This window comes from Dromiciops gliroides, chromosome 3, assembly GCF_019393635.1.
Source record: "Dromiciops gliroides isolate mDroGli1 chromosome 3, mDroGli1.pri, whole genome shotgun sequence".
In the NCBI taxonomy this organism is placed as follows: domain Eukaryota; kingdom Metazoa; phylum Chordata; class Mammalia; order Microbiotheria; family Microbiotheriidae; genus Dromiciops; species Dromiciops gliroides.
Window position 1 is genome coordinate 15,003,665 of NC_057863.1, and position 14,083 is coordinate 15,017,747.

Below are 14,083 nucleotides of genomic sequence, written 5' to 3' on the forward strand. Positions count from 1 at the left end.
AAACAATCCCATTGTCCTTCTTCTGCTGGCTCTCCTGCATTAGTCCATTTATATTTAAAGAAGGAGAGGGGGGGGGAAGGAGAACTCACTTGTTTCTAGAATAATGTTTTATCATGCAAGAATCACAAGATGACATGAATAGTTATGTCCTATTTCATATAAAAATATTCTAAATCCTGTTCAAATAAAAAGGAAAATGAGATTTGTTCTGATCATGAAATTTGTACCCTCATTTATATTTTTCCTATATGTTAGGAAATATTGTAAATTACAAAAAACAGTAAGACAAGGTGTAATTAGGACCAAGCCTGAAAACAGTGTCAAGGTAAATCAACCTATTTTAATGGGTAGAATTTGAGATTCTCAATATTTTTTGTTTTTCTCCTACTTTTTCTTATAGTGAAGAAAGTTACACAGTGAATGACTATTCTTTGAGGGATCAACTGTTGGTGGAGCCTTGGGACCATGAAGAAATGATTTCTTCTCCCCTGAAGAACAGCTCCACCATGCTTTATTCCAAACAGAGCTCTGCCAATCACCTGTTTAATCTGACTGTCCTCAGTAACCATGCAAATGAGAAAGTGGAAATGCTCCTAGGAGCTGAGACTCAGTAAGTCTTTGGGGCACAGAAGCATGGGGGAGTGGGGTGGATATTAACAGACTTCCCTTTTGGGAAGTGTCTCTATGTCTGTCTCTCTGTCTTTCTCTCTGTGCCTCTGTCTCTGTCTCAATCTCTATGGTGCCTTCTTCTGGAACCAGGCAGAAGCTTCTAGTTAAGCTCAGTGGTTTTGTCAGAAAAGGTTATTCAATTAACTGAAACTATACAGAACAACTTCCTCCTCTTCCTCTTCTCATTATATAGCCAAAGTATTTAAACTTCAGTTTCAGTATTTGACCTTCAGTGAATGTCCTGAATTCATTTAAGTATTGATTTGATTTGATTTTCTTGTTGTCCAAGGGACTCTCGAAAGTTTTTTCTAGCACCAGAATTCAAGGGCATCGATTCTGTGGCACTCAGCTTTCCTTATAGTCCAACTTTCATAGCCATAAATTACTAAGAAAAACCATCGCTTTGACAATACAGACCTTTGTTGGCAAGGTGATGGCTCTCCATGCTCTCCAGATTTGCCATAGCTTTACTTCCAAGGAGTACGTATCTTTTTATTTCTGTCAGCAGTGATCTTTGAGCCCAAGAACAGAAAATCTGACACTGCTTCTATTTCTTCTCCCTCTGTTTGCCAGGAAGTGATGGGACCAGTTGCCAAAATCTTTGCTGTTGTTGTTGATAATGATGATGTTAAGCTTCAGGCCAGCTTTTCGGCTCTCTCACTCTCATCACAATTACTTTTTACTTTCTCCTATCAGAGTGGTATATGCATATCTGAGATTGTTGATTGGTGGATGGATGGATGGATGGATGGATGGATGGATGGATGGATGGAAGTGAATTGAGTCAGTTACCCAACATCACACAGCTGGGAATAGAATTCAGGCTCATGCAGCACCATCCCATGTCCCATTCCATGATTCTTCTACTATGATTGTCCTCTCTCTCCCACCATATTGTAAGCTCTGAAGGCAAGAACCTTGACTGCTCTTACCTTTGCATCCCTCATGGTGCCAAGCACCATGGTGTTGAACAAACAAATCCCAGAATTTGAGGTTTGGCAAGGAACTGAGAGGACAACCCACACCTGACAAAGAATGTTCATGACAGCATACTGGACCTAATGGTCATTAACCAGCTGCTGCTCATAGCCCTCCAATGAAAGAGCACCTACCAGCTCCCAAGGCAGCCTATCCTACTTTGGGCCAGTTCTCATTAGTAGGAAAGTTTTCCTAAAACCCAGACTAAATTTGTCTCACCTTCCACCCACTGCTCTTGGTTCTTTCTCTGGAGGTCAAACTGAACAAGACTCCCCTGTCTTCTCCAAGACAGCCCTTCACTTGCTTGGCAGCTGTCACGTTCCTTCTTTCATGCCTACCCCCAACCTGCTTTTCTCATGTCCAGGTTAAACATTCTCATTTCCTTCAAATGAGCTTTCTACCTTCACCTAATGGAAGAGCTGACCAATCTTCCAGCAGTCAACTCAAGAGCTCCAGGGTCAACTGGAAAACCCTCTGGCCTTTAAAGCTCTTCACAGCCTGGCCCCTTCCGACCTTTCCAGTCTTCTCCTTTACTCCCCTACACTCAGGCTACAGTCCAACCAGGACATTCCATTTCCCATCTCCATGCCTTCCCACCATTTGTCCCCATGCACTGACTCCATCCCTCTGCCTCTGGCTTCTTTCAAGACTCAACATAAAGGCCACCTCAATAGAACTCCCGACCTTTTCCTTTAAGTTTACCTTCCATCTATCCCGTGTTTATCTTTTATGTTCCTAGTTTGGGTTTGTTTCTTTTTTTAAACACACATTGTTATACCTATTAGAATATAAGGTCCTTGAAGTCAGGGACCTTTTTTTGCCTTTCTTTGTATCCTCACTGCCTGGTATGTAGTAAGTGCCTTAAAAATGTTTACTAACACCCCTCTGAATGATCCCCACATTATCACTGTTCTGTGGCTGCCAGAACACAACACAATACTCCAGATGTCTGAGGTGCAGTTGCTACCTCCTCATTTCTGAAAGCTCTAATTCTCTTTTTTTTCAATCTTAATATTATTTTATTTTTTCCAGTTATATGTAATTTTCAACATTTGTTTTTATAAGATTTTGAGTTCCAAATTTTCTCGCTCCTTCTCTTCCCTCCCCCTCCCCAAGACAGCATGCAATCTGATATAGATTATATATGCACAATCACATTAAACATATTTTCCCATTAGTCATGTTCTGAAAGAAGAATCAGAACAAAAGGGAAAAACCTCAAGAAAGAAAGAAAAAACAAACAAACAAAAAAGGAAAAATAGTATGGTTCAATCTGCATTCAGATTCCACAGTTCTTTTTCTGGATATAGAGAGCATTTTCCATCATGAGTCCTTTGTAAATGTCTTAGATCATTGCACTGCTGAGAAGAGCCAAATCTATCACAGCCGATCATCAAACAATATTTCTGTTATTGTATAAGATGTTTTCCTGGTACTTGAACACTCCAACTCTCATAATGAAGCCTCAAATCACATTCATGCTTTTGGTCTCCTGAATTGATGAGCATCTCATGACATTTACCAATGGCTTGAAAATGGCAGCCTACAGACTTTGTATTTTTTCAAGTAAGCAATAGAGAGCCCCTAGAGATTTTCTAGCAGAGGAATGACGTATTACCCCTCTGTAGTGGGAAGATTGATTTGGTAGCTGTGTGAAGGATGGAGCAGAGAAGAGTTTTCCCACTAGTGGTAGGAAAGATACGATGCCAGCTAATAGAGCAACCTGTTGTAGAAGCAGAAGTTTTTGCTAGAACCAAGATATATTAGTCAACTATTTGAAAATTACTTCTCAACAGGCCAGGCCCAAGGGGGAAGGGAGGAAAAGGAGAGGAAATAAGCACTGACATAGTATCTGCCTTGTGCCAAGTACTGTGCTAAGCCCTTTACAAATGGTATCTCCTTTGATCCTCATAACAACCCAGTGAGGTAGGTACTGTTATGTTTCCCTTTTTACAGTTAAGGAAACTGAAGCAAAGAGTGGTTAACAATGGAGTTAAGGGAGCTGAGACAAACAGCAGTTAAGTCACCTGCCCAGGCTCATACCATTAGTATCTGAGGTAGAATTTGAACTCAGGTCTTCCCGACTACAGGCCTAGCATTCTACCCACTGTACCACCTACCGTCATTTTAGGTTAGAGTTTGGTCATGAGATGAGTGACTCCAGAAGGACTTTTGTTGTTGTTTAGTCATTTTCAGGAGTATCTGACTCATCATGACTAGAGTGGTTTGCCATTTCCTTCTCCAGCTCATTTTACAGATGAGGAAATTGAGGCAAAAGGGTTAATTGCCCAGGGTTATACAGCTAGTAAGTGTTTGAGTCCAGATTTGAACTCAGAAAGATGAGTCTTCCTGAGGCACTCTATCCACTGTACCACCTAGCTTCCCAGAACAACAGCTACAAATTGCCAATGGGGCAGGTGACTCCAGAAGGACTTTCCTGCTTTCCAAATTCTCACTTACGAAACAAAGAATTGTCTTTTAAAAGAACTAAAATTGGTTCCTGGAGCAGCTAAATTATTTTCTACTCTTCCCTATTCCTTTCTTTTTCCCATTCTGGATAGAGAATAGGGTGGCCTTGTGCTGATCTGGCTAAATGGCCTTGATTGCTAACCATTTAATAGATATTTATTGAGTGTCATTTTAGTGCCAGGGATTGTACCAGGCCAGATGGATGAATGGATGGATGGAAGAAAAGAAATAAAAAATGTTAAGTGCTTATTATATACAAAGTATTATATTAAGAGCTGGGATACAAAGAAGAAGAGACATCCTTGCTTTCAGGAAGTTCACATTCTAATAGAGGGAGACAACACATATAGGATATTTCAGCTACAAATCAGATAGAAAGGTATGGGAGTCATTGGGGTGCAATGGCAAAACAGATGTTAACACATCCCATCATATAATTTCCATTGATAAAACTATCTGTTTCTTACATGGAACCCTTGGTGTTGCCAAAGCCTTGGGGAGTTAGAACTCCCTTCTGGGTTTCAGTAACTGTGGCTGCTTAGAATGCAGAGACTGCCCCACCTGAAGAGGCACCAGGAAAGGCCTTTTGAATCTTCCCATCCATCTTGGGCTAACATCAGTTACTTGCTGTGTATTCAGGGAAGTCACCCCCACTGAACTCCCATCATTTTTTTGCTGCCATCCTCTGCACTATAAGCATTGAAGTAATCTTCCTGTGTACTCTGCTTACTTTTAAATTTCTTTTGTTGCTCAACCAAAAAAAAAAAAAAAGTTTTACCGTCTTCTCCAAATATAGCACACCGTCTCTGTTTATTGGGTAGAGTTTACTCTTTTATTGTGAACAAGACAATAGTGTAACGTAGTCAAAAGTGCAGGAGGGCACCATTTTTTCAAAGTGAGGATGTTTTACTACAGTCACTTCCGTAGCCCTCCTCCCCACCCTCATCATCTTTCAAGGGGGCTGTGAGAGCCAGAGGGGCTCCTTTGTCTGGGTTTGTTGCAGCTGCAGCTGACAGAGATATTGGAGCCTTTGGCACGGGGGATCCGTCAGCGGCTTCCTGAGTTTATAGTGGAATTCAGAGTTCTGTGTCAGTCAGATCAGATCTTTGAATTGATGGGAGCTCTTCGAGAACACGAGCCTCCTTCACCCTTGCTTTTTTGCAGATGGAATACAGTCTTTTTAGCCTGGGGTCCAGCATCCCCCTCCTGCCCAAACCATCTTTCCCAACAAAGAGAACATGAGGGCTGATGAAAGGGAGGCCTGTTGTAAACTGTCCAAAGAACGTGGTCCTGGGCCCCTAAGAGAAAGGGGCTTTGTCTGCCCGAGCCCTTCTGCTCTTAATGATTTAATTAACAGGAAACAAATGGTGATCTCATGAAATTGTAAATGGTGAGGAGGATTTCAGTGGCCAAAAAAATTCAACCACAAACTTAGAAGAAAAAGTTTATATGAGAAAATATATGTCAACAGTGGAACTCATTTAATTTTAGGACCGTGGTATTATTAGATGACAAAATTAAAGTTGGAAGCGACCTTAGTTAGAAGTCATCTAGTTCAACCCCCTTGTGATTTTACAGATGAGAAAAATGAGGCCTATAGTGGTTCAATGCTAAGATCACAGAGACAGCAAGCAACAGGCAAGATTTGAACTCAAGACTCTGGACTCCAAATACAACTGCTCCTAATATAAGCACAATGATAATGACGCCAGGGCAGCTTGGTGGTGCAGTAGATAAAGCACTGGCCCTAGATGCAGGAAAACCTGAGGTCAAATCCAGCCTCAGATATTTGACACTTAATAGCTGTGTGACCCTGGGCAAGTCACTTAACCCTCATTGCCCCACAAAACAAGCAAACAAAAAACAATAATAAAGATGCCTCCTATTTATAAAATGCCTTTCTATTTTTCAGAATTCCTTAACATTCATTATTTACTTTGTGCCACCCAAGCCCCAGTGAGGCAGAACAGGTAGAGCCCAACCCCTGAGGTTACATTGGAAATAAGTAGCAGAGAGAGGATTTGAACCCAGGACCTTTGATGTCAAATCCAGCACTTTTCCCACTACACTGTACTCCATGAAAGATGACTCCCTTCTTAATGGAGTTATACTCTAGCAGGGAAATAAGGAGCAACCACACTATAATGAAATAAGGAGCAACCACACTATAATGTGAAAAGAGGATGAGAAGGGCAATGAAGGAGTTGCCTGATAAGGTCCAAAGGAGGCTTCTGTTGACTTTCCTCTCAGTGATCTGTTCATGGATGTTTAGCCACATTCCATTTAATGTGTCTTCGAATGAAGAAAAGCCATAAATGGCGGCTCCTTTGGGGCAGGGTCTTTGCCTGAATTATGCAAAGAATTGTCAAAGCTCATGGATGCAGGGACTTTTCAAAAGCCACATTGGTTCAGATGAACTCAGAGGCAAAGAGTGGCCTCTGGGAAAGAACTGGAAAAGCAGGAGGCCACGTGGTGTTTGGAGGAGCCAAGGGAGGTTCCAGCCAACAGAGCTCTCTTTACACACATCATTACATCACAGACAGGGTGGTAAAAAGGACATTGGATGTGGTGTTGGGAAAGACCTGAGTTGGAGTCCTGTCTCTCCCCTTTATCATCTGTGAACCTACAGGCCAAGCCACTTAATTTCCTCCGAACTCTAGTTTCCCCATCTGTAAAGCAGGGAAAGTAATGCCAGCAATGCCTGCCTTATTTTTTTTTTCCAATTTTTAAACTTTCTTTATTTCAAGTTTTGAGTTCCAAATTCTATCCCTCCCCTCCTTGTTCCCCGAGATGATGAACAATCAGATATACAGTATACATTTCCAATTATGTAAAACATTTCCATAATAGTAATTTTGTAAAAGACAAATAAGAAAGAGGGGAGGAGGAAGGAAGGAGAAAAATAGCCTGCTCCAGTCGGTATTCAATCAATACCAGTTCTTTCTCTGGAGGTGGAGAGTATGCTTCATGATTAGACCTTTGGGATTGTCTTAGATCATTTTATTGATGAGAATAGCTGTCAGTTACAGCTCTACATTGAACAGTATTGCTATTATTGTGTACAATGTTCTCCTGCTTCTGTTCACTTCGCTTTGTATCAGTTCATGTAAGTCTTTCCAAATTTTTCTGAAATCATCTTACAGCACAGCATTAGTCGATTGCAATCACAGATACCAGCTTGTTTAGCCATTCCTGCTTTGTTAACTAGGCATGGTAGCACAGTGAATAGAACACTGAGTCTGGAGTCAGGAACTTGCTGTTGCCGAGTTGTTTCAGCTTTGTCCAACTCTCATGACCACATCTGGTGTTTTCTTGACGAAGATACTGTAGTAGTTTGCCATTTCCTTCTCTGGCTCATTTTACAGATGAGGGAACAGAGATAGCCAGGATTAAGTGATTTGCCCAGGGTCACAGCTAGAAGTGTCAGATTTGAACTTATGAAGATGAGTCTTCCTGATTCTAAGCCCAGTGCTCTATCCACTGTGCCACCTAGCTGCCCTAAACAGGAAGACCTGAGTTCAAATCCATCCTCTAACACTAGCTGTGTGACCCTTGGCAAGTCACTTAACCTCCATTTTTCTCAGTTTCCTCATCTTTGAAATAGGAATAATAATCTACCAACCAGGGTAGTATTATTGAGTGAGCATTTCTAAAGTGCTTAGCATAGTGCCTAACACATAGTTGGTGCCATATAAATGTTAGCTATCATTGTTATTATTATTATTATTATTATTGAAGGAAGGTCCAAGGTCATTCTAATCAAATGGCATCAAGTTAAAAGCAAATTGCAACAGAGCAATGCAGGAAAGGGGAACACCTTATTGGGCTAAAGGAATGATTGTGAAGATGTTATCTGACAATTACACAATATTCAACAGTTGCAAAATAATTTAAATAATAATACATTACTCCACCTGACCCTCACAATAATGAAAGAAGGAAACAAATATTTGTTAAGTAGCTACTGTGTACGAAGCACATTACAAACATTCTCTCATGTTGTCCTGATGACATTCCTGGGAAGTAGGTAGTGTTTTCTCCACTTCACAGGTGAGGAAACTGAGACAAGTGGAAGTTAGGTGACTCATCAAGGGTCACACAGCTAGTGAGTGATTCGGCATCTCTTCCACTCGACACATATTTAAGGTTTAGCCTACCTTTCTCTTCTGTCTTGCACAGTCTCACGCAAGTGCCCAAGGCAGATACCCAGCACAGATGCGTAGTCACGATAATTCTTAGCCTCCCATTCTATTTGGTGCTTTCTGATTTGGCTCTGCAATCAAATCGTTTGTATCCCCGAATTCTTCACCATTCTGTGAAGCCCATAGCATCCCTTGGCATCCCTAGTCTCACAGAATTTTAGACTGAAAGGGACCTCCAAGTCCATCCAGTCTGGCCTGTTGCCTGAGGAGGTGTCTGCCTTACAGAATCCCTGACCACTGGTCATCTGGCCCTGCTTAACGACCTATGATGACAGGGAGGCCCCTGCCTCCCAGGGCGGGTAGGATACAGCTCCGTGTTAGTAAGTTTGTCCTGATGTCTCTTTCACCTCTTGGTCTCATCGACTGTCGCTGTGACATGTGGGACAAATCATACAGGTCATATTCCCTTTCTCTTGCTAGTACTTCAGAGACCTAGACATGTTTCCCCTAAGTCTTCTCTTCCCAAGCCAGAGATCTCAAGATTCCCTCAATGGGTCCTCAGCATAGGGCATGAATTCAAGGGTTTTCATCATTATGGATAGCTTCCTCTGTATGTTTTCCATCTTATTCATATGCTTCCTAAAATGTGGTGTGCAGAACTGAACCCAATATAACTTGGTGGTGCTTTGGATAGAGCGCTGGGCCTGGAGTCAAGAAGACCTGAGTTCAAGTCCAGCCTTTGAGCCTAGCTGTGTGACCCTGAGCACAGCATTTAACCTGTCTGCCTCAGTGTCCTCAACTATAAAATGGGGGTAATAATAGCACCTACCTCTCAGGCTTGAGGATCAAATGTTTGTAACATGCTTCACATAATGATACTGTACAGCTGGGCAGTCACCTCCCCAGCTCTGTGCTTTCTCCATCTCCTGAGGCAGCCACATATCACCTCCACTTCTTGGCTGCCAAAGCATGACCACAATACTTGTAAAATGCTTATTCCTGGGCTTGTGGTCCACTTGGACCAATTTCGGGTTAGGGCTTGATAGCTATGGGGTCCCCATCTTGGGACTTGTAAAGTGGAATCTCTGTCTTATTTGCTGGTGACTCCTTGCAAGCCAGCCATGACAAATTCCTTGCCCATATGGTGTGTTCTGCATGTGTTTTGCAGCTGTAAGTGTTTTACCCACAAGCAATGATTAATTCACTCATATTTCTGGTGAAATGGTATCCCCCCCAGTGTTGGCTTTAGGACACAGGGTTCTTCCGCTTCTGTGAGGAAGCAAAGAGGTCGTGCACCTGGCGTCAGATAAACCTAGAGCTAAATGGGACCTCCGTTGGCGCTGCAGCCAGATTCTTTTACAAGTGAGGAAACTGAGGCCTCGGGAGGTCCCGAAGGTAGAGGCAGAGCCAGGGCTGGAACTCTCTACCAGCCTTCATTCCCCTGTATCACAGACTCTTATTGGGAAAGTTGTGATCAGTCTGTGTCCCACCTTGGTTCAAGGGCTTGATTCGTCCTGTTCCTAGAGTTCCTTCTTATCCTTTTCCCTCTTAGTGCAAAGCTGGGAAGGAAGTCTTGCTGGTGCTCTCCGTGGTGCTGTCCATAGTCGAGAGAGGGAGCTGTCTGACAGGTCTCCCCATAGCCCTGCGGGAGGCTGTCCAGTCTGACAGCCTCAAAGGTAGAGGGAAGGAACCTGGCTCCACAGCAGCAGTTTCCAGAAGCTTCTGCCTTAGACAACAGCAACCAGAAATATCTTGTTCTATCCTCTGCCAACCTCAGTGAGGGATTGTCCTGTCAGCCGCTCCCTCTGCAAAAGTGGATGATTGTATCTGGCTGGGGGAAACTGAAGACACACAAAGCCTGACGTGGGGATGCGCCAGACACAGCCTTGGCTACAAAAGGTCACGGTTTTAGGTTTCCTTTCAAAGAGAATGGGAGATAGCTAATGGCTCATTTACAGACCTTGGTTTTTGGACGATGGGGATGACTCAGACATGTTTGGGGCATATCGTGTCATGTGGCATCCCCAGAGCATGCAAAGACAGAAAGAAACAATGCTTAAAAACCAGCCACACTGCAAGAGTATTTAGAGAGGCACTAAGTGGTCTTTTTCAGGCATCTCTGAACAAGTGGTTGTTCTCCTTATGGGAAGAGATTAGAGACTTTTAAATTACTATGGAGTTTCAGAAAAAAAAAATTATATACACACATATCCCTGGAAAAGGGAGTCATAACAGACATTAACAATTAAAATATTTGCTTGGGACTTTAGTTTTTTTAAAAATCTTTTTTTTTTTTTTTTTTAGTCAAGACTAACTTCTATAATTTTCATTAAGGCAATAGGGGGCATAGTGGATATGGGGGGATCCTGAGTTCAAATCCTGCCTCAATGTCCTCATCTGTAAAATGGATATAATAAGCACATCTACCTCCTCGAGTTGTCAGGATAAAATGGACCATTTGTAAAACACGTGGCAAACCTTAAAATGTTAACATCAATGCGACAGAAATGCATCTGGATCGGGAAGGAATTAAGTACTGGAGACTCTAGAAGGACCTTTGGCAGAAGAAGGGTTAGAGCTGTCCCTCAAAGGAAGGCAGGGATCCTAGAGATGAAGGGGAAAGGGAGCAGAGCCTTCCAGCCAGGGGGCACAGACTGCACAGAGAAGGGGACTCAGGAGGTGGAGTCTGTGTGGGGCTACAGCAGACAGGACAGACAGGGAGGAAGGCTAGAAGCAGTTAGTGAACATGGATGAAATGCCCTCTTTGTGCCCACCACTGTGCCAAGAGCCAGAAGTATGTACACATACACACACACACGCACGGCAAAAACAAAGGTCCATGTTCTCAAGGGTCTCATTCTAACTAGGAAGGTGACCTATCCATGCCAACTCTAGAGACAAGATCTATATAGTGTAAATGGGAAGTGATCTCTGAGGGAAAGCTCTAACTCGTAGGTGGAGGGGCATGTGTACGTGTGTGTGTGTGTGTGTAGGGGGAGCTTATCAAGGCTTCTTACCAATCTTGGTAAGATTGGAACTGCAAACCAGGGCTTCTTAGAGGTGGAGATGAGGAGGGAGACAAGTCCAGTCATGGTAGACAAGCCAATAAAAAGGCAAGAAGTCAGGGGGACAGACATCAAGGAGATGGGTGTCCCTCAATTATAGAACATCTAGAAGGCAGAAAAGCAGACAAAGGCTGGGAAGGTAGGAAGGGGTCAGGTTATGAAGATCATGTCTGATGGTTTACGTGGATTGCCTCATCTGACCTTCACTGTAGCCCTGCAAACTAAGTGTTATTATCTCCATTTTACAGATGAAGAAATAGAGGTCTCATGGGGATTACGTATCGGGGCAGGATTCCAAGGCCTGTGAGTGCTCTGCCCCCCATGTCAAGCCAGAAAGGCAAAATTTAAACCTAGGTCCCTCTAAATCAAGCCCTCTTCACTGCGCCAAGCTGGGAATCTAGAATGGGGGTAGTTCTACTGAGACTGGGAAACTATTTTGTTTTTTCCTTTTGTGCCTAGGAGTGACCGAGCTCGCTGGATAACAGCCTTGGGGCAGAACAGTGACCGGCAGAGCTTGGACAGGACCAGTAAGTAGATGAGATTGGGGGGTGGGGGTGGGTAATTGAGAAGCACTGTCCCCTGGTGGATATTGCTCGGATAGCAGCTAAAGCATCCTGTCCTTGCTTAGCATCCCCGACAAGCTAAGTCTTTGTAGGCATCCACCCCATCCATGTAAAATCACCTCATATTTCAGTGCCTTCATTGCTGATTGGTTTGTTCCCCATGAGGCACCAGGTAAAAGCCCAGCCTCATTTATACTCTCCATCTTGGAAGATGCTTAGTCTCAAGTTTGCCCATCTGAAAGGTTAGCCTGGGGTAACAGGAACTTAATTGTCCTACCTACACATTCCTCTCTCCCAGCTTAAAGAGGATGAGCTCATGGCCACAGACCATATTGATTTTTTCATTTTAAAGAACTCCTCTTTCCTCTCCCTCGAAGTTTACTCAGAACATTTCCTCTTCTCCTCAGTGCTGACCCAAGTGGAAATCATTCGCACCTTCACAGCCAAGCAGCCAGATGAGCTGTCTCTCCAGGTGTCTGACGTGGTTTTGGTTTACCAGAATGTCAGTGACGGTGGGTACATGTTCTTTGTCATGGCTTCCTGATACCAAGGCCAGAACATTCCTTTCAGTTTCTTCTCAACATGTCACAGACAGGGCACGTGGTCTTCCTTGCCAAGAGCCCAACAGATATCAGCCTCTTCATGTCCTCAGGGCGCATGCTGCAAGTACTTAACTGCTTCCTCTGCTGAGAGCCAATAGGACCCTCTAGAGGCGGGAGGGGCTGGGAAGTGTTGGTAATGGGCTCTAAGTGTAGGATTGCTTTATAAATTAAAGCCAAGAAAGTACACCTGCTAGACTGACCCAAGCAGGTGACCCTGGGCCCTGAACTTTTTAAATGACCACAAGACCTCTCATGGATTTGTATCAGGAAGGTATTTCCTAATGAATCCCCTAAAACATTTAGAAAAGTGACCATGTGGTATAACCATGCTGAATTTTGGGCTAATTCCTAGGTTCAAGGGCTGGTTCTGCTACTGACTCCTTGTGACTTTGGGCTAGTCACTTAACCTCTGCAGGTCTTGGTTTCTGAAACTCTGAAATGAGAGGGTTGGACAAAATGGGGATGTGATCCTTACAGGTTCCAGGCATGTGATCCTTGGGTTTATATCCTGGCTGTGGTATTCCTAGGGCTCCAACCTTGAGCAGTCTAACTCTCTGTGCCTCAGTTTCCTCATTGGTCAAATGAAGGGTTTGCACTTGGTCCCTTTCAGCTCTAAATCTTTGATCATCAATAAATCAAATATCCAAAATGGTTAAGAAGGGACACATGTGTGATACCAAGAACCAGTCCCTGACAGGTGATCACAGGACACTGAAAAACTGCAAACTCTAACCACAAAATGAAAATCCTTTCCAAATCAAACAGAGAAATGCAAACCAATTTCATTTGTGAGCCCCTTGTGCTTCTCGCTTGCCTCGTAGCTAGCGCCTGGCCTAGGGCTGAGCACACAGTAGTTGCTGAGTCATCTCTCTCCTGTCTGACTCTTCGTGCCCCTTTGGGGTTTTCCGGGAAGATACTGGAGTGGTTTGCTATCTCCTTCTCCAGCTCATTTTGACAGATGAGGAAAATGAGGCCACCAGGGTTAAGTGAGTTGCCCAGGGTTACACAGCTACTAAGTGTCTGAGGCTGGATCTTAACTCAGGAAGATGAGTGGGCCCTCTACTTAGCAGCTTGACTGACTGTCAGGTTTTCCTTACAGGCTGGTATGAAGGTGAAAGGCTTCGGGATGGTGAACGGGGCTGGTTTCCTATGGAGTGTGCCAAGGAGATAACCTGTCGGGCGACAATAGACAAGAATGTGGAGCGAATGGGACGGTTACTTGGACTTGAGACCAACGTCTAGCTCCCCCAATGGTTCCCTTTGGGGATGGCAAGATTTGCACTAAATGTTAAGTGGTGGGCTGCCTGATTTTTTGCTAGTTTTATTTTTATTATATTTTTTAACACAGCCTATTTTATTAAATGAAAATAAAAATCACTTTTCTTCAAACTTTTCTCTCAAATGCTTCTGGTTCACACAAGCAGAGATTTGGGCTCCGGCCTTTTGCTGTTGTTCAGGGTGATGGGTTCTGGTGCACGGGCAGAGCACCCAGAGAGATGTCTATCTCTCCACATGGAGAGTCTGGGAAACCTGGGTCTGGGAGAATCAGGATGACGCACGTCAGCATGCATGGACACTCTAGAACTGGTTCTGGT

The 14,083-nt window shown here is 43.5% G+C and overlaps 1 protein-coding gene across 1 annotated transcript in view; it reads left to right on the top strand.

The window, feature by feature from the left end:
* The window catches only part of ARHGEF26 (Rho guanine nucleotide exchange factor 26), a 133,004-nt gene extending 119,140 nt beyond the window's left edge, over positions 1-13,864 (top strand). The window contains exons 12-15 of the mRNA XM_043998496.1: positions 401-610; positions 11,783-11,850; positions 12,294-12,398; positions 13,588-13,864. Coding sequence (XP_043854431.1) covers positions 401-610; positions 11,783-11,850; positions 12,294-12,398; positions 13,588-13,730 — 526 coding nt within the window. The 3' untranslated portion in view covers positions 13,731-13,864. The remainder of the gene's footprint in view (positions 1-400; positions 611-11,782; positions 11,851-12,293; positions 12,399-13,587) is intronic.
* The last annotated feature ends 219 nt before the right edge of the window (positions 13,865-14,083 follow it).